The sequence below is a fragment of the Trichosurus vulpecula genome, chromosome 6 (genome assembly GCF_011100635.1).
Source record: "Trichosurus vulpecula isolate mTriVul1 chromosome 6, mTriVul1.pri, whole genome shotgun sequence".
NCBI classification, from domain to species: domain Eukaryota; kingdom Metazoa; phylum Chordata; class Mammalia; order Diprotodontia; family Phalangeridae; genus Trichosurus; species Trichosurus vulpecula.
In genome coordinates, this window is record NC_050578.1 from 3,866,455 (window position 1) to 3,891,630 (window position 25,176).

The window sequence follows — 25,176 nt, forward strand, 5'->3', positions numbered from 1 at the left end:
GCCTTTCAGCACCACCGGGGGCTGCACTAGGGAGGGACAGCTGGGGAGAAAAGGCCATCCACCAATGAAGACATGGTAATTAAGCCAGAGAAGAAGGGCCTCTCGGGGGGAACACAAGCTCTTTGGTGACTGGAGATTTTATCTCAGAGATTCACACCGGTTACCGGGTCTGTTTCTATTTTAGAGGTAGCTGAATCAAGCCCCTTTCCTTTACAAATGAGGAGTTTAAGTGACTTGTTCTGGGTCACCCTGACAGTATCTAAGCTGTGATTCAGGCCCAAGTCTTGTAGACACCAATCATGTTCCAGCTCTCTATACCCACCTCTCACCATAATCAAGCCACCCAGTACCGATAAGATGCTTAGGTGCCTGCTATGTGCCAGGTGTCGTGCTAAGCCCTGGGGATGCAAAGCGAGGCAAAAAGAAAGACACTCAAGAGGGAAAGAACCAATCCTGACCATTCTGAATCCTCAGCTTCTCCCCCTTCTTGGCCAAAGCCTCCTCATAAATAATTAATTTGGTGGCAGAAGTGGGACTTCTATTGATTAAGGAAAAAAAATAGAAACAAAAGGAAACTCCTAGTTCTCCAACAAACCCCTGGAGCTGAGAAGTTTTGAAACCGACTCCCCCTGCCCCACACAGTTATTCTAGCCACCATTTGGGGGTTTTCTCTTCTGCTTTAAATCAGTCGGAAAATGGGCAAGGGGCACTTTCGAATAGCCAGGAAATCTGATTTAACACACTAATGGCGACACTCCGAATCCCTCTCCTCAGACAAAACACTTTTGGAAAAAAAGTCCCTGCCCAAATCATGGCTGTGCTGGATTTGTATTCAATTATACCGTTCAACCACAACAGTTACAAGCCAATAATCCAATTACCAGAAAGGGCTCTATAGAGTCTCAAAGTCAGTCTTACATTTCTCTGAATGCCCGTCCAAAGTGTGCTGCGCTGCTCTTCTCAGACCCAATCTTCTACAAAGAATACTCCTCTCTACTCAACATACTGGCTCTCAATGGAACCTCTCCACCCAACAGCCATTCCTCCTACTAAAGAACTTGATCTGTCTTTGCTGGTGAAAAAAGGAAAACTGAGCTGTTCCAACTGGGTTTAAATGGGAACCTCACCGTGCCAGATAGAAATGGTCCAGCTCTAAATAGACACCAAAAAGTTCTTTTGGGATCTAAGAGTCCCAAACCTTTTCTTTTCTCAGTTTTAAAATTAAGTATCACTTCTAAGCCCTCCTCCCCTCCTTGTTTCAACCTAAATAATTATCTCCAGGAAGAAGGTAAAGAGCCCAGGAGTCTGGCTCCTTGGGATGACCAAAAAATAACAACTAGACAGCTGCTCCCCTGCAAAACTGCTAGAGGAATTCAAAGAAAGAAATGGACACAACCCTATCTCCCAGAAACTTAACATTGGCGGGGAGGGGAATGTGCAACATATAAACAGTCGAACCTAATGCAAGGCAGCGTTCAACTTCGAAAGGACAGATCAAGCAAAGTGTTTTAGGGATAGCTGCTAAAGGGAAGGAGTTTCTGGGGAACAGAGGCGACATGAGGCAAGCTAAGCCTTGAGAAAACATCAGGACTCACAGAGATGGGGAGGGAGTCCCTGCAAAGGCCTCGAGCCAGCTAGGACAGGATGCTAAGTGCCCAGATCAGTGGAGGCCCATCTGGTTGGAAGGGCATCACATGAAGCTAACATTTACGGCGCCTGCGTGCTGGGCTCTGTGCCAGGTGGTGCTTTGTAGACGTCATCTCATTTGGTCCTCACAACACCCCTGCTGAGGAAACAGAGGCAAACGGGATTAAGTGACTTGCCCAGGGTCACATAACCAGTAAGTGTCGGGCTGGATCTGAACTCAGATCTCTCTGATCCCAGGCCTGGTGCTCTCCATCCACAGCATGACGTTGGTGTCCTTGATGACAGATGTCATTTATGCGGTGCCAGGCACGGTGCCAAGTATTCTACAGTTATAATCTCACTTGATCCTCACAGAAGCCTCCATTAATCAAATCTTTACAGCCCAGGAAACTGAGTGACCGGGGGGGGGGGGGAGGGGAGGGGAGAGTCACATTACTAGGAAGCTTATGAGGCTGGATTTGAACTCAGCTCCTCTTAACTCCAGGGCTGGCACTTACCTACCACCTCACTAAGGGTTGGCCAGAGTCAGATTGTACAAGAGTAACTCCCTTCTTGGGGAGTGATATAGTGAGACAGAGGCCACAGGAAGGCAGCGTCAGCCACTTCACACAGGAGGTCTAGGGAAGCAAGAAGAACTGAAGGGACAAAGGCTGGCCCCATTAGAGGCGGGGAGAACAAAGGGTTGACAAAAAGCTCCTAAGTCTCAGGGGAAGACCACCAACGCAGTCTTCAACAGGCTAGGCTGCAGGTGCTGGTGAAACATACACAGGTGCAAGACAGGGACATGGGTAGGGAGTTTAGGAAAGAGACGGGATGTGTGTGTCTGTGTATACACACACAAATAGGTGCACAAACATCCGTGTATTTGAGAGTAATCCCTGAGGTAACGAATGACTCCATGAAAGTTGACAAGCTAACTACATCAGAGCACAGAGGTGGCTAAGGATGAACTTAGGGGGACTCTCAGGTTCAGAGGGAAGGGGTGTGATGACAACCAAGCAAAGGAGAGTAAAAATGAACAGTCAGGCAGAAGAAGCAGGAGAGAGGGCTGTTCCAGAAATCAGAGACGAGCGTGCCTGTCACCCCACAGCCCCACCAACAATGGTCATTTTCACATTATGCCATCTTTGCCAACTTTATCAACTGAGATGGAAACTCAAGATGGTTTTTGTTAATAGTTTTCTGGTGATCTTTGTTTCTCTATGACCTTGATTTCCCCCTGTATCCTTCTCCTCTTCCTGCCTCTCAAAGAACCATCCTTTAAAACAAAGGTGTTTTTTTTTTAAAGAAAAAGAATAATAAAAAAACCTCAAAACTGAATTTTCAATACATTGAAAAAAAAAATCTGACATTATATGCAGAGTTCCATGTGGGCCTCAACCTGTGTAAAGGAGTTAATTGGAGGTGCCTTCTCATTCCTCTTCTGTGAAGTCAAGTTTATTCTTTGTGATTTAGCAATATTTCGTTTTGATTACTCTGCAAAGGCCATTATTCTCCGTTCACACTGCAGTTACCGCATCTACGGTTTCCTGGCTCTGCTCATCTCACTTTACATCAGTCCGCACAAGTCTTACAACTGTCTCCACATTCATCATTTCTCACTGCAGAGGAATATTCCATCACATTCACGGACGGACCACTGCTCGTTCAGCCATTCACCAATTGGGGGCATCTACCTTGTTACCAGACCTTTTGCTACCACCAAAGGTGAAGCTATAAATATTTTGGTATATACGGAGTCTTTCTTTCTGGCAAATACCACATGCCTCTCTGGCATGGATACCATTTTATTTACATCATTCCAAATTGCTTCCTTAAATGATTATACCAACTCACGGACCTAAAACAACACATTCATGTGCCTGTTTTTTCCAACACTGACTACTTTCATCTGATGTCATCCTTTCCAATTTGCTGGGTGTGAGGTGAACCTTCAGGATTGTTCTGACTTACATTTCTCTTACTATTGGTGATTTGGAGAATTCTTTCATGTGGTTGTGAATACTTTGCAATTCTTTTGAAAACTCTTTGCTCACATTTGTTCCTATATAAGGCTGTGTGCCCTGAAGTAAAATGTCAGGAGAGAAGCAAAGCACAGACCTCTTGCAACTGTAGGTAAAGGAGGGACTCTTGGCCAAACAAAGGATAAAGGCAATTACAAAAGTTAAATAATTTTGATTACATGAAACTGAAAAGGTATACAAATTTAATGCATCTGGGATAAAGAAAGCAATGAACTCAGAAAAAAAAAATCTTTGTATCAAGTATCTCTGAAAAAGCTTTGGTATCCAAGACATATTGAAAACTAACAGAAATAGGACCAAATGCCATTCCCCAACACATAAGTGATCAAAGGATATGAACAAACAGCTCTCAGTTATTTTAATGTGTATCCCTTGTTAATAGGCATTTAAGAATTTTTTCCTAAAGCTAAATATAGTTGATAAGCTGTACAAATACTTTAAACCAGCATCACAACTACTGGACACATTCCCCAAAGAGATCAAAGACAAAGGGTAAGGACTATATGAAAATATTTATAGCTGCACTTTAAAATTTTTTAATTCTTTTAGTTAATAGGCATGTACTCCCTCCCACTTCCAACTCTTTAACTCCCAATTTTTAAAAAAAAGTCAACCCGTTCCTTCTAACAAAGAGGCACAGTCAAGTGAAACAAATTCCTACTGACTGTGTCCAAAAACGTCTAACTCATCCTACACCTAGTCCCCCAACGTCTCTGTGAAGAGGTTCACAACATACTTTATCATCAGTCCTAGGAAATCCTGCTTGGTCATGGCCTTGATTTGAAGTCCTTTCAAGTGGCTGATCTTTACAGTGTTGGTGTTAACGGATAAAGATTCTCCTGGTTCTACTCAGTTCATACCAATCTTTCCAGCTTTCTCTGAAAGCACTCCTTTTTGACATTTATTACACCACAACAGGACTCCATTACATTCATAAACCATAATTTGTTGAGTTCTTCCCAAACTGACAGATACCAGCTCCCTAATTTCTAGTTCTGTCGATTCAAAAACAGCTGCTAGAGACACTTTTGTAATTATTGGACCCTGGTCTCTTTCTTTGATGTTTCTGGGGTACTACAGCTGGGCCAAAGAATATGCAGGCTTTAGTGACTTTGTCGGCACTTAGGGACCAATTCACAATTCCGCCAGTGTATCAATCATCTAGCTTTCTGCAAACCCTCCTTCCAACAACTGTCTTTTTAATTTTCTGAACTCTGCCAGTCTGATGGGGGGAGGTGGAAGCTCAGGGCTGGTTTAATTCATAGGTCTTTAATTATTAGGAGTTTGCAGCATTTTTTTACATGGCTATTGATAGTTTCAATTTCTTCCTTTGAAACTGCCTATCTGGGGTTTTTTAGCAACATCATTAATTGGGCAATGTTTTACACAACTTGGCATATACTGGTGCTTATACTGCTTGCCTTCTCAATGGGTACAGGAGGGGCTGGAGGGACGGAGAGTTTGGAACTCTCAGGGGAATTCCTATCTTCTAGATGACTTCTCAATCAGGGAATGGCCCTGGATCAGTACCTTGTACCACACAAAAAAGCAACCTTTATCAGAGGAACCCGATACAAAGATTATGCCCCAGTTACCCACTTCCCTTCTTATCCAGCTACGTGGGTTTTGTTTGCACAAAGCCCTTGGAGTTGCACGTACCACAATGGGTAAGGCAGCTGTTCTCGCTGGTGTCTGACCAGGGGCAGGTTTCATGAAGCGATGCTCCATTTTGTGGGGACCTCTCTTTTGGCCAGACTTGCCTAACTGCCATGGCCCCATGCTTCTGGGGCCTACTGCACTGTTCAGTCTCCTCCTCAGTGCCTTTCGCTTTTTCACAAGGCTGGGGCCTACTCTGGGCTACCTGGATTTAACTTCTCTTTGCAACTGTGCACATGCTGAACAATTCTGAGTCTTTCCAAAGCCACTCTGCCAGGAGAGCCTGCTCTGAGAGTCTCTACACACTAGAAAGGAGCCCCACAAACGTGCAGCCCAAGCCCAGCTGACTGCCTGAGAGCAACGCTGCTTCGTCACCCACCGGCAGCTCTCAGAAACGAGCTGCACCAGAAGATGGCAGGAGACAGATGGAGAAAACTGGGAGGGAGAGAGAGAGAGAAAGCAGGAGAGAAGAGAGGTTAAGAACCAGAGTGAACCAGAGAGAAAGCAGTTAGGTGAGGAGGAGATGGGAAAGGGGGATGAGCCACAATGGCAGCCTGCTTTCTAATTCATGCCTCACCCTCCTTGGTGGTAGAGTTGCGTTCACCCCCATTCCCACTAGTGATTATCGGGTATTTCTCTCCATTCTTCTTTTACACTCTTCCTCATATTCTTTGCCCCTACAAATCTCTTTACAAAGAAGAGGGTATAAAGCCAGGAGTGAGCTTGAGTCACAAAGCATTTATTAAGCACCTACTCCACGCCAGGTATTGTGATTGATTGCAATCTGCTTCCCTTGTGCTGTTTCTCTTCCTCCAGCCCAAGAATTTTACCCTTTCTTTCTTTTTATTCACCCCTCACACTCCACCCTCTGAAAATGGAGGGGGTTTTGCTTATGGTAATTCCTCCCTGGAATTTACCCTCCCCCTTCAAGCTGTTTTTCCCTCCTGTCTCTTCACTATCCCCCCTCTCCCTTGCATTGGACTGCCAATTGTGAGTGCCCTAGAATGCTCCTTTATCCAGATGAGATCAAAGTGAGGTTCGTGTGTAGCCTACTCCTCGCCCCCGCCCTCTCCATGCTCGTTTGATCTTCTTACACAATCCTGACTAAAGGAAATGGGCAATTCTACCTCCTTCCTCCCTTTTTTCATCCCTAGAGAATTCCTGTCCTTTCTTCTAAGGATCTTTAGAATGTTACCAAACCCCTTCCCCCATCTTTACCTTATCTGTAGGGCCCTCGATGACCCCCGCTACACATTAACACTGTGGCTACTTAGTACCTGAACTCTCTCTTTCTGACAACTGCTATTACTAGCTGTCTTTTTTCTCGGCCCTAACATTAGCCCCCTGTTAGCAAAGGTTCGATAATGGGATGAAATAGGGTGCCTGAACACCAGTTGGCAAGAGGAGGTTTGCTCTGTCATAACGCAGCAAGGTTCTCTGGATGTGAGGTAGCCCCTCCTCTCCAAATGGTGAGTAGGGCTGGGGATGGAGACTTGAGGGGTCTTCGGACATACACCAAGTCTGAGGAGCCCCAACTCCATCTGATGACCACAACGTGATTGCCCTTCAGTGACTAAGCTGTGGAAGGCAGGAACCAATCAAGTCCCACAGAGAGCTTTTTGCCTTTTAAGGAAAACGAATCTCTCCTGAAGGGAATCAGGAATTCTGCTCCTATCATAAGCTAGAAGCTCTGGATTTTGGCTCTGACACTCCCAGGAATTTCCATTTTGGGGTTTCTTTCAGGAAGGGAGCAGTGGGTTTTTTCTGTTTTCACTTTGGCCTCTCATTTTATTAGTTAAATTAAAGTATACTATTATTCATACTTAAGGCTTTCAGGCAGAAAAGGGACTCCTTGACCTCTTTTCCAGGAAAGATGTTTTTTTATGAGAGAGACTTTACATCTTCTGTCAGTTCTTCAGTCTTTCGGTTTTGTTCTAACATTTCTTGGTGCCACACGCAGTCACTGATCTCTGCCTAATCCTTGAGTAACGCTTTTTACTCCCAAGACCAAACTACGTATTCTTCCCCTTCTTCCCTCCAGAGCTCTCACTTTCTGTATACGATTTTTACCTCTTGCTTCATTTCTTCCAGGAATGACCTAGCAGAGCTTGTGGCCCACTGTGACTTTCTTTGACCCTTTGCTTAAAGATGACAAGGAGTTATTCTCTTCTTCTAGGCTTATGACTGAAGCATCCTGCAATCCACAACGTTTCTTTACCATCTGCACTATTTTCTAAGACTCAAGTTTGCCAGCCTGACTTCTGGAACAGACACTTTGTATCAGGGCCAGGCTCAGGAGGCCTTGTCTGCAGACTTCTTTCTATCACCTGGGGTCTGGGCGATAAGGGCAGGGACAGGCTGTGGCGGCTAGTCTAGGCAGCAGGGAAGCATGGGCCAGAGAGCTCTGCTCACTGCTATCACTGCCCTCCAAGCCCTTGGGTGGGGGTCAGAGTGAGGCACGTACACACTCCAGCTGCCACTGGGCTGAGTTTCCCATCTGCCTGCCCCTGACCCACAGCTTCATGCTTCCCGGGCTCTCCTCTGGTCCAAGCACAGGAAGGCTGTGGAATGGGGCTTTGCTGCCTGGATCCTTCCCCGAGTGGCAGGATTGTAGACGTGTAGCTGGCAAAACACACTTGGTGTAGTTTGGATTTCTTAATTATTTCTTGATTTGGTGCCCCCGTTTTTATTAATCCTTCTTTACATCCTACTTCGACATTGTGTCTCCCATGAGCAGAAACAGGAGAATAATTTACACCGTGAGAATAATGTAAAAGAAAACATTTTTTTGAAAGACTTCTGACCTCTGATCCGTGCAATGACCAATGACCACAAAGAAGTGATGGACTAGAGGAGTAGTGTCAACTGACTCAGAAAACCATAAACTAGCATTACCTATGTTGTAGTATATTTTTACTCATTTTGTCCCAACCACATCATGTGAGTCTGACACCTCTGGAATAGATGGTACAGAATGAGACACATTTTCAAAAATGGTCAGTGAGCTTGAGTGTTTGACTTAACAAAATTTATTAGTTACCAGGGAAGGGATTCCAGGGGAGGAGGGAATGCTTGTTTGTGGAAAAAAATAAGAAAAAAAGCATCAATAAAACATCTAAAAATATTCAAGAGAAAATAAAGTTCAAAACACAAACAACACAGTAACTTAGTTAAAACCTTAAATTCAATAGATTTTTAGAAAAACACTATGTAAAAGAAGTTTAGTTTGATATTCAATCCTCTTTATTTGTTCTCTGTACATTGAAAAATTTCATGACTAAAAAAGAAAATTTAACTTAAAATTTTTTAAAAGAAATCAAGGGAAAAAGAAGGCATCTGGAAGAGGAGGATTATCAATAGCATCCATGGCTGCCCCAAATTTAGGCAAGACGATGACAGGGCCATGGGATTTAGCATTTAGGAGAGAAATGGTCCCCTCTGAGGGATGAAGAGGTGAATGGAAAGAATCACAAGGGGTACACACTTTGAGCTTCTCAAAGACAGGGACTGTCTTTTGCCTTTGTATCCCCAGCACCTAGGAAAGTACCTGGCACACAGTAGGTGCTTAATAAATGCTTGTGGACTACAGGGACCAGAATCATTTCGTGGTGTCTTGGCAGACTCAGATGTAGAAATCCCTCAATCACCGCTAGCCTAATGGTTGGAATGTAAAGAGGGGTAAACGCTTCCCTCCCGCCCTGCTCCAAGCTTCCAGTCTGAAAAGTTCTGTACTCCATGGTTACTGGAGAAGGGGGTTGCAGACAGAGGGAGAAGAGAAGCATTCATGAACCAAAGATAAAAACCAAGCTGGTCCCTGCTCTCAGCAGCTTCAGTTCTCTAGGGGAGACACCACAAGCCTAGGAACCTGCTTGCCTGTTCCTTCCAAAGATGGGCTGGTGAGGGCCGTCCCTACCAAAACACTGCCCCAGAGCATGGCAGGTACCAGGGAGGAAGCTGCCCTGGATGGAGACCTGCCCCCAGAGCACTGACCACACCAGGAGGGCTCTCCTATGCTCTGCTCTCTCCCACCCTTGGCTTTCTTCCCTGGTGTAAATAAAAGACCTCAGCCCTTCAACATTCACTGGCCAGTGAATTCTTTTAAGTCCCCAAACTGCTGCAACAGACTGAAACAATTACATACAAATAGATCTTATACAACCAAAGTAGTATATACCCAAAAAAAAAGACTAAAGGAAAATAAATAAATATTTAACAAAAATGAAAAAATCTGGTAAATAATTATAAAAAGTCGATAAAAGTCTGGACATAATGAACAACAACAAATTACCCTTTTCAACCAGCAAGAGAACTTTTGGAAGTACACAGAGGAGACACAACAGAAAGTGACAGCCCAAAAGAGCCGTTAGGTTTTATCTGCTCTTCTCTCTGAATGTCAATATTCTGGATTTTAGACTTCTTTTAACCCATGGTCAAGACTGGGCGAGCTTTCCTTCAGACCGTGCCCACCACCAGCATGGGCGGGGTGGGGGTGGGGGTGGTGGGGTGGGCCTCCCAAGCCCTCTGATACATGGCAGCCAGCCCTGTTCCTGGGGGACTGGCCCTTCTGTAGAGCAGTCAGATCTGTGCCAGGAACATGGATGAAACAAGCTTCGTTTATTTATTCACATACCTGTAGATTCAATCAGTCGGTTCTGTACGCTTGTTGCCAGGGCTCTCACCAACCCTGGCATCTTTCTTAGCCCGAGGGTTCCTCTAGTCTCAGGGGAGATCTGTTTTGCAGTCAGAAAAACTTATCTAATCATTAATTTAGTCCTTTATTTTTTTTTTTCCATCTTTCCACTATAAAGTAAAACCAATCCAAAGATGCATGAAGGGCCTGGGGTTTTTGTTGGTTCCGACCTTAAGCAGGCAAAAACCACGCCCCCACTCTTCAAGCTCAAAGACAAAAAACAAAAACAAAAAAGGGGGAGGAAAAACTGGGATCACTCGGGGTACACCTGCCAACATCATTTTAAGTTTGTGAATGATTTCCTCTGGAGTGTGGTGAGGCTAAATGCAAATGAACAAGAAGGCAATTGTCAGCTGCATTATCATCCGACCAATAGTAGCCCAGCTCCATCTTGACTGTGCACCAGACTGCATTACCAGCAGCCCAGAGCTCAGCTCGATCAGCATCCGCCGAGAACAGGTAGGTCTTTATCATTTTATTATGGAGGAATTAAGCACTAGATACATCTGAAAAACATTTCATTAAGAAACCAGGCAAAGCATTCTCTTTAATGTGTATTTTTAAGCTCTGAATTTCTTACCCTGAAAGACAGGCTTTCATTCGGCAGATAAATACCAAAGGCTGTCTGTCTAGCCTGGACTCTTATCCTCCGTGCCTTAACAGAAAATTGATGACCGTGCCATTGTGTGGGAAATCTAATCCTCCCAGCCTCCGGTCAGTAAACCGAAATGCAGATCCGATGCTTCCCAGCTGCCTGCCAGTTTCACCTTCTGCAAGATATTTCATTTCAGCAGCATTATCTGTCCTGACAAAGGCTTTCCTTGAAGAAAAATCTAGACTGAAAGCAAATACTGCTGAAAGATGATTTCTGATATGTACCAATTATATTATACTGAAAAAAAAGTAGTACATTACCTGTAGAAAATTTTTAAAAATAAAACAGGAAGACCGATACGAAAATACAATCCATCTCTGAGCTGAATACAGACAAAAGAGCTAAGAGGTACGTTATGTTGTAACCTAACACATAAAAGCTTCAGACTCTTCTGTCATTTAAGTGAAATAATTTTGCTTTGAACTGTATAATCCAAGTCAGAGATTATTATTAAATGAAGACCTTGAATGCATATTTTTATTAAGGGGGAAGGGAGTGAGTCAATCATTTTACATCCATCACATCATGTAGGGATGGATGGGACTGCTGAACTGATCATCTGGAATAAAAAGAAAAAATGCATCTAAAAATTAAAACATGTCTTCATAAGAGTCAGTTATGGAAGGGAAGGTCCAGCAGCCTTCCCAGTGCTACAGTAAGGCTTAAGAATCAGAAGCCTCCGATGACCAAGCAATCAATTAGGCTTTATTAAAATGTGCCAAGCAGGAGGCTAAGGGCTAGGGATACAGAGAAAGGCAAAAACATCATCCCCATCCTCCAGAAGCTCACAATCTAATGGAAGAGACAACATGCCAACAAGCAGGTACCTATACAGACAGACAGGGGAAACGGGAGGTAATCTCAGAGGGAAGTGAGTAGCAGCTGAGGAGGGGCTGGGGAAGGGAGGAGAGGTCTCTTGCCCACGGAGTCCAAAAGGAAGCCAGGGGAAGGCAGGAAGTGGAGGTGAGGAAGAGAGTACTGCCTGCCTGGGGGACAGCTAGAAAAAGAGCCCCGAGGTTGGAGGTGGAGGGCCAGGATCAGCCAGAGGGCATCCATGGAGGGGCAGAAGCGTGGCAAGGATGGAAAGAGGAAAGGGCCAGGTTACTTGGGGCTTCACAAGCCAAACAGAATATATCCACTATTTGCTCCTGGGGGGTGGGGTGGGGTGGGGTGGAGGAAACCACTGGTGTCTATGGAATGGCTGGGGATCACAGTGTCAGAACTGAGTTTTTGGAGATGGCACCTGACTGGAAGTTAGATCCCAATTACTGATGGTAACTGAGAAAAGCTCTAATTCCATGTTATCAGAGCGTGAAGATCATCTTTGTTTGGCAGAAATTATAGCTTTGGGATAGCATTTGAAAAATAAAACAAATGACCCAGCCATTGTCTTGCCTTCCCCGGTAAATGGACAGCTAGGCCTCAATTAGTGCAAATAATGGCTCAGCCCACGGAGGAGTCCCACTCTTCCAATCCACGCTGCATCACTGCCATGGGGGTGGAACTGACGGCCATGTTTCACATAATTATGACTTCCCACGGTATGGACTCGAGTATGTGCAATGTCACTGCATTCGTTATTCGCACTAATTGGAACCCAGTTGTACTTCATCGCTCACTTATTTTAAAAGGACATTTCTGCAGCTGCTTTTCCCTCCAAGGAACAAGGTGTTTATTTGGCTGCTCAGTCAATGACCCATTAGTTGAGTAGTTGAATAGCCCCATCTAGAAACCAGATCTCTTCTAGGGTTCAGTCCAGCAACACTCTTGCCAATCACAAAACAATTAGGGCTCTGGATGCCAAAAGGTCCCAAATAAAACAATAAACACTCATCAAAAACATGGGAGAACTCATGAGGATCGAAGTGATTATAGACAAGCAAGACCAGGAAAAGATTCATTTTGTCATCCCAAATCTGCCAAAATGTAGGAGAGAGACAGGAGGCAGGCCTTCCCTGGCCCTTCTGATGAAGTACACAGTGACTCAGTTTAATCCACACTCCAATTTTCCTCTCCCCAAAGACTGCAGCACTGCCTGCTTGACCAATTATTTTTCGAAGAGACATCTCATCTTTTTGTGGTGGAGGCAAAACTCTGGAAACGAAGAGACTGCTCTTCAATGGGGGAATGGCTGGACCACTTAGAATATGGGGAATACTACCGTGCTCTAAGTGGCAAGACGGACGGTTTCAGAAAAATCTGGAAGATTTCTAAAGACAGATGCAGAGGGAAGTAACTAGAGCCTGAACACTTTCTACCAGAACATCCATGCAGACTGAAGAATCTCCTCCACACCCCGATCCATCAGGATCCAGATGGCCCGTGACCGAGGGAGCATTCAGCCCACTTCCCGCCAGAGAGGTGCGGGACCACACACACAACGAGACAGGTCTTTTCGGACATGGCCAACATGGCGACTTGTTTTACGTTTTTCTTTTTCTTTTCCCCCAGTGGGGAAAGGGAAGTGGGGAGAAAAGATATATACTTGATAATTGAAAAAATAAAATAAGAAATTTAAAGCAGCATCCTTCAATGCAAAGGAAAAGTCAGCTCAACTGTTTTCTATTGAAGAGCCTGTCTGTCTCAGCCATTGTATAACGACCCTGCCCTCCCTATGGAAATATTCTGCCAGGGAATTTTATATTATTTATTTTAAATGGATCAGACTCAAATTTTAATTTGAGAAGTGACAATGAAAGACTCCTAATGATACAGTTCTGTTTTGCCTGCCAGACTCTGCCTAATCCATCAGAGTAAAATTAAGTGTTTTAAAATATTCAATTACCACTAATCATCAAAAAAAATGGTTCTTTCAGACTCATCTTCCACTATATAATTTTCTAAATATCAAAGAAATTTATAAGGAACAAGTTACAATTCCTTAAAATCTCTCTGAAGTCTTATCCTAGAAGTTATTCCTTCAATCCAACTTGTTAGCAAGAAATGTGAAATTAAATCAAACCACTAATTATCTCGTTCCCTTTCCAACAAACACAATTTGCATTCCAGGGTGCATGGACAAAGCGTGTCCCAACCACCAAAACTGTCTCACACAATGCCCACAAAAATGTTTAAGAGCCTGAAAAATCTTTCCAGCCTCACCACAATTTAACGCAGGGCATTACTAAAACGTTGCTTCAAATGGAAGAAGGAAAGCAGTCAAGTGATCCCTACCTGAAGCTCGTGGGAGGGGAGGGGGCACTACAATATGATGAGAATTCCGATCTAAGTGTGGGCAGGAGTGGCAGCAGCCATGACCATCTCCCCAGGGTGTCTCGAGCAGCTTCACGCTGCGATATATGTATGTATGCATAGTCTGATATACGTACGTGTCTGAAAATACTCTACTGGACGACTCCATCACTCCCAAAAAAACGTGAACGTGCCTTCTGAGCCAGGTTCTTCACGTGTGACTATTTTGTGTTCCTTTCCAAGAGATCTCGTTTTAAGGAACTGAGATTCGACTACTGCTGTTCATTATGCTTCGGTCCTAAGTAGCCAAATCTCAATGCTCAGGGCCTGAGGCCAAACTGAATCGAAGTATGAAACAAGTGGACGTTAAAAGGGCATAGAGACAAATCATTCATCAACTATTCTTTAAAAGAAAAATAATGCTTTTTCTGCCTTTGGGGGGATGGAGAGAAGTTATTTCACCCGCTCCGACAGACAGAAAGCTTCCAGCTGCAACGGGATCAAGCGAGTGGCTTGCCCAGGGTCCCCCAGACAGGGCGAAGGGTCAGAGATCAGACACTGGGACACTGATTTTTCTCTTCATCTGATAACCAGGCTTCCATTATCATGAAAACACCTACATAACATTTCCAAGCAGCAGCCCATGACCCACTTACCTCAAACAATATCTGATGTGATAAACTTCCACTATAATAAACTCAATTACCAGCATTAATGGAGGGGAACAAAAATATAAATGGCCCCAAATGGTTGTCCAGAAGTCAATTCCTATTTGATTCAGTGTGATTTTGTACTTTCACAGAGCTACCCTCTCCAGGCACTCAATAGCTGTTAACATCATTGAAGCCTGAAGTTTTAATTTGATACGGAGAACAATCGGGGGACCCTGACTGGAGGGTTGGGAGAATGAAGAGAAAGACGCAAGTGCTAGGAGTGAGCAGGCTAGGAGGTCGTACACAGGGCATCCATGACCTCACTGATGACACAAGGAATCACCAGGCAGCCACTAGTGGGTATCCATGACAGGGGGTCCCCAAACCGAAGGGGAAAGCCCCCAAAGCAGCTCACACCCGCTCTTTGTTCATTTCTCATCTGTCATCTCTCAAATGAACCAAAAGCCTTTCTCACCTTATTTCCAAAAGGGAAAATATCTGACCAGCCCAAAAGAGGGTCTAATACTCAGTACTGCAATAAAAACATAATGTTACCACCAGCAGCACCACTGTGGTGCCTGTCCCCCCCCCCCCCGCCCCCAACAGCCCTGGGCTAAGTCTCCCTGGGCTGGAGTCCTGCTTGGGACATTAATACGTGACCCTGGGCAGGGCACTTCTCCAGCCTGGTCAGAGGAGGAGAGGGATAAGATCTCCTCAGACAGGCACAGAGAAAGGCTCTGGATTCACTAGGTGACTAGCTGACCCTCCATTCCCCCATTCTTGTCTCTGAAAGAACCAAGAATTCTGCCTTTCTGGCTCTGGAGGCATGCAACTTTGAAGAATCACCAGGGAGGGAAGTTGCACAGACGTGGGGAAAAATTCTGGGAAGCCCCTTGCTTTCATTTGGCCTGGATCTCCTGTCTTGGATACAAAGCTGCCCAATTACCTCCAGTACCTTTATTTCCTTCCTCACTCAGCCATCCTCCCCAGCCCACTTGCACATTTAAGAAGGCCTACTGTGTGCCAGGAAGTGTTCCAAGTGATGGGGATACCAACACATGCAAGCAAGAGTGTCCCTGACCTCAAGGGGCTTACATTCTAACAGGGGCAAGACAGCATGTCAAGGGAATTGAAGAAGGAGGGGTGAGGATGAGGGCACAACTTAGAAATGGCCAGGCCTGGTTCCAGGTAAGCCAAGGCCAAAGCTCCCCTGCCAGAGTCCAGGCTCCAGGGGGAGGAGGCTGGCTAGAATACAAGCACAGGCCTTGGAATGGCCAGGAAGGGAAGTCTTCAGTCAGTCAACAAGTAATGATGAAGCCCCTACTATGTACCAGGCTCTAAGTGCTGGCAATACAAATAAAGACAAAAACATGCCCAGCCCTCAAGGGGATCCCACTCTAATGGGGGAGACAGTATACAAACAGGAGTCTAGACAAGGTAGACATGGGGGAAACCGGAGGCAGTCTCAGAAGGAAGGCACCAGAATTTAGGGGGAGGGATTAGAAAGGCTTAACGGAGAGGAGGGCGTTTTAACTGGGACCTGAAGGAAGCCAGGGAAGCTGAGAGGTGGTGGTGAGGAAACACAGCATGCCAGGCTCGGGGAGGCCAGTGGTGGGAGGTGGAGCTAAAGGAACAGCCAGGAGGTCAATGTCATTGGAGCAGAGAATTTGTGGAGGAGAGTAAAGTATAAGAAAATGGGAAAGGTACAAGGGCCGATCAAAGGCTTGTTATTGTCGTCGTATCTGACTCTTCATGACCCCGCGGACCACAGCACGCCAGCCCCTTCTCCTTTGGCCCTCAATCTTTCTCAGCATCAGGGTCTTTTCCAGTGAGTCCCATCTTTTTGTGATGTGGTCAAAGGACTGAAGCTTCAGCTTCAGCATCTGACCTGCCTGAGTTAATTTCTTTAACTACTGACCTCCTTGCTGTCCAAGGGACTCTCCAAAGTCTTCTCCAGCACCGCAACTCAAAAGTGTCGATTCTGTGGCGCTCAGCCTTCCTCAAAGTCCAGCTCTCACAGCCATACATTGGTACTGGAGAAACCACAGCTTTGACTCTACAGACCTTTGTCGACAAGATGATGTCTCTGAATGCCAAAAGGGAGATTTTCTATTTGATCCTAAAGGCAACAGGAGCCACCCACTTCCAGTGGGGGGGGGGGCAGTGTCAGAGGAGAGAAGGGGGCATATTTGAGTGATGGTGCAAAGGCAGAATCACCAGGACTTGGCAACAGATGGGATATGGGAAGCAAGAGGGAATAAGGAGTGGGAGATGCCTCCTAGATTGCAAGCCTGGGGAAGGATGGCGGTGTCCTCAACACCAAAAGGAAGGTTTGGAAGCAGGGGAGAGTTTGGAGAGGAAAGATAAGAATGAGCTCTGTCTATGGGACATCCAGTTCAAAATCTCTTAAGACTCTAAGAGGACGTGAAACTGGAGGTCAAGAGAGAGAGAGAGGTTAAGGAGGGACAAAGAGCTCTGATTATCGAATCCATGAGACCTGATGAGATTACTAAGTTAAATAATACAGGGAGAAGAAAACGGGTCCAGACGCATACAGTCGGGGGCACGACTGGCAAAAGATCTAGCAAAAGAAACTGAGGAGCCATGGGAGAAGTGGGGGAGAACCAGCAGAGAGCAGTGTCACAGAACAAGCAACAGGTTAACCCTCAAAGCCTACTGATGCTTCATAAGGAAAGGAAGGCAGAACAGAAAGTCTGCTTCTGATTTGCAGGTCAGAGATGGGTCCCAAATTATCACTTAATTTAGAAAAAAAGGAACAAGTTTGGAGGAAAAATGATTCATTATTCACTTGATCGCAACAGGCAGAAATAAAATTGGTTTATTTATACTCTTAGTTTAAACATAACAGACATGCTCCCAACACTTCAACAACCTGGGTGTTCCAGCTGACAGGGCATATGTGTCACTCTGCTATTCTGACCTTCTGTGCACTGTATGTGACCTAAATTTTCTACCTTTGTGTCTGGCAAGTGAAATTTTGAAGTTATTTTGGAGAGTATGGGTCTAGGCGGTGGGTGCCCATAACCTCAGATCTGTCTCCATACTGTCCCTGCCAAAGGCCTGAGAAGACATCGTCCAGAGGCTCCAAGATGGAAGCTGGACACAATAAGGAGTCCCTAATTCTTTTAGACACTAATAAATGAAGCAAGTGAGACCTCTGGGGATCTGAGTTTGTCCGTTTTGAAAGGTACTTCCCCAGGTTTTTCTAAGCACCACAATCAGCTAACCTCCACACCAGCTATTCTGTTCACAGAGGCTGACGGTTACATTCAGCGACTGCCACAGTGTTAGTCACCCTTGCAGAAGGGCACCATTGCTGCTGGTTTTTTTTCCTATTTTTTTGCCTCTCAACCACTGTCCTCCTGACCCAGATCCTCTGACCTAGTAGTGTTAGGTACAGAGAAAGCCAGAGTTCCAGAGGCACATCAAAAGAGGTAACCAGCAAGAAGGAAAGCCAAGCAGGAAAGGGCACAGGGATCCTCACTAGGCATTTTCCAAAGGCACGTTTTGAAAATGGTAAATCTTCTCCTAGGTTGTAGTTCCTTCACCACTGTTTACTACTAATTCAGCTGCCTTTTCTTTAACAATTCCGCATATGACTATCACGTCTGAATCAGTCTGACTGCCAATTAGAGCTCATCAGAGATCCCAGAGTGTGGTTCACAATCTGTATTAGCCTGCATTCCACTCTAAGTTGCAGAGAGGTGTGGCAGAAGGTGGCAGCACCATACACATTTTCCAAGGATTCTTGGTGACACTCAAACACCACCTATAAATGAGCATCACGTTAGTCCTATAATCTTCTTTTTTCCTTTTTTATCCTCACAGCCTCTTTCGGACCAACCACAAGCAATGGAATCAGTAAGCACGGCCACCCTCAACACCACTCTCTGGAACGAGACCACCAGTACCGGCAGCCCACCGACCACCACATTGGCCTACCAGTACATCGGCTTCCAAGTCCAGAAGGTTTACCCTTTCCATGATAACTGGAACACGGCCTGCTTCATCATCATGCTTTTATTCATATTTACGGTCGTCTCTCTGATGCTCCTGGCCTTCATTTACGAGGTGCTTGACTGCTGCTGCTGCGCCAAAGACAAAACCCTGAGCGAGTTGGAGAGTGAGCCGAGCCCTCTGCGAACCATGATGGACAACATCCGGAGGCGGGACACTGAAGTGGTTTAGCGCCTGGGCAGGGAGGATGCCAGACAGACCCGAAACAGCATGTTGGCACAAAGCCTCTGAGCTCTGTTGAGGGGGAGGGGGAGAGAGAGAGGGAGGGAGGAATCCTGAGGTCCTGGCCCCCACCGGGACAACATCCATCCCAGCCAAGCACGCCGGGGAGCCCAAGGGGCTAGCGGAGTCCAACCATCATCAACTCTTCAGTTACCCTTTTGTGAGAAGACATCATAGTGCAAGTTAAATGTGTCCCTTTTTGAGTGGGTTTCACTGTGTGTATCCATGGTAAAATCCTGATAAATACAGTTTGAAAATTCCATGTGGGTTTTGTCATGGTCTTCCCCCAAACTCCCATTTTACTGACGGTTAGCTGAGGACCAGGAAACCTAAGGTAAGACACAGGCAGAGAGGTCTTCAGCAGCAGGTGCAGGATCTGAAGCCACATCACCCAAAGCTAAACCTCTGGGTGGTTTCATTCCTTTGTCCCACCTGTAATTCAGCATCTCTATGATTTAACACCAAGCAGCAAATCAGAACCAGAGAATAGCCGGGTACAGGATGACTCTCATCCTGATACACACAATACTGACTTGGATCCTAATGATTCACAGGATTCATCTCCTTCCACAGGCCCTTCAGCAATTAAAGAAAGCACCCGAATGCTCACCTGCATCCAAAATGAAATAGATCCCATAATATCAACCAGTCTCACATTTCCTACTCCTAAAAAAAAATAAAAAAAAATTTCTAACTTTCTACATTACTTTTAAAGCTCTGACCTTTAGAGAGGATTGATACAGTATGTTCAATGTAACTGAATATCCCTCGAGCCAATCAGTAATGGCTAGCCAGAAAAGCAAGGAGAAAACGTATTCCCTTCCCTTTCATTCATTGGCGCATGGCCGTGGGTGTGGAACCTACCAATGCCACCAGACTCTGCCAATGGCTTCGTTAGCTTTGCTCAGGTGCTTCGCTCTTTGTTTTGTTTTAAACAGATTTGAAAATGAAGGCAATATTTTTTAAAAGATAAAATTAAAAAGTAATAATAAATGGCCAATACCTCTAGCATACAGTACTTGTCACCAAGATTTCCCAAGGCCCTCGCCTCATCTCTGCAGAAATTCAGAGGAAGGTCAAAAGTGTATCTATATTCAACACGATTACGAGACAGACTGATACTGAATCTGTTCACAGATTAACAAGCTCCAAACACGTCCTACAAGTTAACAAACTTCAAAATGTAGTGAATCTAATTCAAAAGCTGTACCAGTAAAGACACATCTACTTGTTAAGTGCCACTGCAGCAAAAGGGAAAGAGAGTGAGTGAATTCTGGAACTGGGAAAAACTTTAGAGACCATCTAAGCAGTCCAAATATCTTATTTTACCTATGAGAAAACTGAGTGAAGCATAAAATCAACAAAAGCTGCCAATAAAAGGTCAATACTTTGCCCCATTTTCACACTGTGATTACTCAGGCTGATACATTTCTTTGCTTGTAAGGGCCCTGTGTGAACACTTGATGATTTTACCAAACCTGCACCCCCCCAGGACTGACACCTGAGCATTGCATGCACTCCCCAGATGTGCAGAGCTGCACACAGCAGACCAAGTACACAGGCCTCCCCCAGGCACACAACACACAAGATGGTGGCAGGGTTTCACGCAGCACTCCACGAATTCCCCAGTGACCTCCTTCGGTGGCACTCCTGATCACAGCACACAACGGCCCTGACCAATGTGGTTGCTTCTGCATCTCGAGCCTCCAGACTCTGTGAATGTGGGTAGATAATTCTGAGGCCCACTGGACTCCAATCTCAATCCTGGCCCAAGGATAAAAAGGGCTCTTCTCCAATCTCTGTTCCCTCGGCCCACCCCCCCGCAGGTGGAACAGTCAGTAATCAAAGGGCAGCCTCTATATCTGATCTCCAAACTCTGAGTGCTGCCCTAGTGCCCGCCAGAGCTGGCTGAAGGCCTCACCAGTGGCTCAGCCTCCTCCCTGCCTGGTTCCCAGGCTCATCCGGTCAGGTCCATGGTCTTGGGAAGCCCACGGCCAGGGTACTTCTCCATTCCATGGTCTCTCCTCGTTCAATGGGAGCGGCACCCCATTTCCACTTCTGTTTTCCCCCTTGAGCACCCCAGGCATGGAGGGCGCTGCCTTGTAGAACAGCAAGACTCTGCATCCTGTCACAGTCACATGGGCTCCAGCGGGAAAGTCCCTTGGGGACAGACTTGGAGGGAAGGAAGAAAAACTCTGCTGCAAACCTAGCCTCAGACATTCACTAGCTGGGTGGCCCAGGGTAGGAGACTGAAGTCCTTGGAGCCTCAGCTACCTCATCCACACAGCAAAGACACTAACGGTGACGATCCAATGAAAATGTAGAGGATGAGATTTGTAAAGCCAAAAGCTCACCTTTACAAAAAGATCTCAGAAACACCTAGTCCAAGGCAAGTCCTCAGACGCACAGCAGGTACAATCAATGAATTTACAATGAACTAAATTCGAGATTTCTGATGGGTAAAGTCCAAATCAACAAGCATTCAGCAAGGCCCTATTATGTGCCAGGTACTATCCTCAAGAAACACACATTCTATGAGGAGAGACAACACACATGTGGGTGTGGATATATGCACATGTTTACACATGTAAAGACTAGATAGGAAAAGAAATACCAGGTAGCGAGAGGAGGAAGAGGCCAAGCCAACAAAGGCTAACACGCTCCAGGCTGTTACTATAACCAGGTGTCTCCAAGCATGCATGGAAAAAACCTCTGTGGGACGGACTTGTTTTTGTTTATTTTAAATCTTGGCAAGACTGAGCCCTAGGGATTCAGGGAAAGGCAAAGGTATGGTCCCTCCCTGAAAGGGCACACAGTCTAGTGGAGAGGACCCGCCAACAGCCACACATCCTGGAGAGGAGCGACTTGGAGAAAGGAGGGACCCAGAGAGGCCTCAGGCAGAAGGCAGGATTAGAGATGAGTGTTAAAGGAAGCCAGGAAGGCCCAGAAGTGGGAGCGGAGGAGCAGGGCATGGCAGGAATGGGGAACAGCCCATGAAAAGGCCCAGAACCAAGAGGAGAGATAGGAGACAGGAGGAGCAGAAAGCAAGCCAGTCTGGCAGCCCAGAAAGCTTTCACTTAGGTCTAAGTAAAAGGCTCTCACTGCCGTCTCTAGGCACTGAATCTTCAGGGTATTTACAAAGCCCTCTGTGTCAATTGTCTGTACCACCTCCATAGCCTGCTCCAGCCAGGAAAAAAAGGAATCTGCATAGTCAGTCTTTATTTTATCCACGTGGCCTAGGCCCCCAAACCATGAAACAGAGCCTTGACCCCAAGATAGCTCAGGCCAAAATAAAACAAAAAAAATCAAGACATCCCCACTGACCTCCCACCAGGCACAGGGCCCTACCCTGGAAGGTTTCACGACCGAGTCACTTCTATGGTTCTTTTGTATCCCAAGCTGGCCAAGCCTGGGAACCTGTGAATTCAGGCCAATGACTCACTTCCTAGCAGAGTAAGGCTAGCAGCATCCTTGAAATGATATTTCTTCAAGACAGAAATCCACCGGAGGAGAACTGGAAAGCCCACATTCCTAAGGAGGACAACCTCATTCCCTTCTCTCTCCAATTCCTCCAAAAGGGAAGGCTGGTGGAACAACATTCTAACCCCTCCTCCCATACAAGCTGGGCTAGGTGGTGGTATTGAGTCATTTTTCAGCTGTTTCTGATCCCATTGGGGTTTTCTTGGCAGATTCCGGAGTGGTTTGCCATTTCCTTCTCCAGGTCATTTTACAGATGAGGAAACAGAGGCAAACAAGGTGAAGTGACTTGCCCAGGGTCACACAGCTACAAAGTGCCTGAGGCTGGATTTGAACTCAGAAAGATGAGTCTTCCTGACCCCAGGCCTCCCATTCTATCCACGGCACCACAACTTTTCCTTAAAAGGTGCCAAAACCATCTTCGATGGTTGGCTGACTCCTGGAGTGTGTGGGCCCCTCAAGTACAGCTGAACGCTGCTCAATGCCTTTTCCTGCTAAGGCTGTTAGCTGCTGAATAATATCCAAAGGTTCCTTGAACGTAAAAGACCAGGGCCCTGACTACAGTCCGGTCCAGAACAGAAGGGTCAGGCAAAGCTTGGCTGGAGATGGATCAGGGATTTGGAGATAGAAACGTCGGCTTCTCAGTCTCTAAATTATTGTTCCATTTAGTTGCAACTTCTTTGTGTCTTCTGATTTTCTCATTAAAATAACTATTTTTCAGGCTCAGCTCGTCCAAGATTCCATACTCAGAATCTATAGTTCACATGCCAAGGTCTCACACAACAAAACGGGACATGAGAGAACCCCTGAATTCTTGGACAGTAAAGTTTGAGGTCAAGAAAAATGAAGAGCGTGGATATCTGTGGTGTCAAACTCTGAGGAGATCTCATCCTGAGAAAATCATAAATTCACATTGTCTATGCTGTGTTATATTTTCATTTACTTTGTTAAATATTTCCCAATTACGTTTCAATCTGGTTTGCAGTCACCTGTAGTCTGACTTCTGGCGTACAGGACTGGGCGTTCATTCCATAGGCACGATAACAAATATCACCAGGATAAAAGAGAAAAACAAATCTCAGTTCCAGATTCAACTTCCTACAATGTGACCTACAAAAAAATAAAGAGTAAAAGTCTGGCACAGAGTCTACCCTCAAGATGACAATTCAAGCTCTCTTCACCATCCAGGATGGTTTTTCCTATCCTTTTTTTTAAAGCAACACTATTAAACGATGTAACCCTCAGAGGAGTGTTGTGAAGCTTAATAAGTCAATGTTTATAGAACACTTTAGTAATGGAGAGCTATTCTGAGAAGCTATACATCTGAGCTGGCTAAATACAGTAATGTGAAACACTTTCACTCCTAGTGAGAACCACAGCTTGGATCCCACTGAACCCTGCACTAATGCTGTTTATCTTTGTTTGGGGTTTTGGGGAGATGGGGAGGAATCACATTGTTGGGGTAAAACCCTTTAGAAACCTCTCCTACTCTACACTGCCTTGAATGAGATGCTAGACTGCCACCAGCCTTAGGCTGAATCCTCCTTGACACGCTGAAGAACAGAGATATGCACCATTGTAAATTCATTTAAGATATAAGACAGAAGTAGGACAATTCCCCCAACCTCCAGTGGAAATCTTTCTGTATTTAGTCACATTAGCGAGGCCGGCTCACCTGCTTACTTAAAAAGGCATTGTTAGCTCAGAGCAAGAGTCAAAGACTAAATGAGTCTGGAAGTTAGTGCTGGATTTTAATTAAAACTTAATAGAAAACCTAGGGCTTTGAAGAAACCAATGTGAATTTAAGCATAACACCTTCTGGCCCTCCTGAGGAAGTATAGGCCTGGAGCTTGTGTCATGAGCTGCACCATCAGGCTCATGTGGCCCATCCTCGCTTCCTGCCCTTCCCTCCCTCTGCACAATGTCCCTTCAGCTCTCCAGGAGGGACACAAGGAGCCGTTCTTTGTCCCACAGTGATGCAGCCAGCTGTGTCCAGCACATGGGAGCCAGAGTCACAGGCAGACCCCCCTTCAGAGCCTGGTTGGACCGCTGTACTGCCTCAGTCTCCAAACCTTCCACGGTCCAGATTTGACCTTCTCTTTGCTTAGTCCCCAGGTCTCCACAACACTTCCCAGACCTCTGTAGCTAAGTGTAAATCCTTCTCCAATGCCTTCCCAGTTCTTGTTACTATGCTGTCTTCTTCAACTAGAATATGAGCTCCCTGAAATTAAAGAACGCCCAGTCAGCTTCCATGTGTGTCCCTACAACTTGGCACAGGCCCTGGCACATAGTAGGTGTTAGTGAGTGGTTTCTTCCTTCCTACGATTTCTTTTCACTTACATTACTACAGCCATAATGCATGTTCTCTTGGTTCTCCTACTTCACTTAGAATCAAACTAGTCATCCTGCATTTCTCTGCCTTCCTCAAATTCATTTCTTCGAATAAAGCAGTATTCCACTATACCAATACACCACAGTTTAATCAAGCATTTCCCAACTAAGTGGCACCCATTTGGTTTCTAATTCTTTGTGGCAACAACAAAGCCACGAATATTTGATAAGAATGGAACCTTTCGGGGGGGCGGAGCCAAGATGGCAGCTGGAAAGCAGGGACTTGCCTAAGCTCCCCACCAGGTACCTCCAAAAACCTATAAAAAATGGCTCTGAATAAATTCTAGAACTGCAGAACCCACAAAATAGCAGAGGGAAGCAGGGATCCAGCCCAGAACAGCCTGGTGGGTCGCTGGGTGTGGTCTACTGCGCACGGAGCTGAGAGCAGAGGGGAACAGAGCCCAGCGTAGGCTGCATACACCAACCAGAGTGGGACCTGGGCGGAACAGACCCTAGCATCCTGAATCAGTGAGCTGTGGCAGTTACCAGACCTTTCGACCCACGAACACCAAAGACAACAGAGAAGGTTAG

The 25,176-nt window shown here is 45.7% G+C and overlaps 2 protein-coding genes across 3 annotated transcripts in view; one reads left to right on the forward strand and one right to left on the reverse strand.

Moving 5' to 3' along the window:
• GTF2E2 (general transcription factor IIE subunit 2) overlaps window positions 1-25,176 on the reverse strand; it is an 84,566-nt gene that overhangs the window by 46,216 nt on the left and 13,174 nt on the right. The gene's annotated exons all lie outside the window — the stretch shown is intronic.
• Window positions 18,391-18,726, forward strand: SMIM18 (small integral membrane protein 18). Its single transcript, XM_036764686.1, has one exon. The coding sequence runs from the start codon at window positions 18,391-18,393 to the stop codon at window positions 18,724-18,726; it is 336 nt and encodes a 111-aa protein (XP_036620581.1).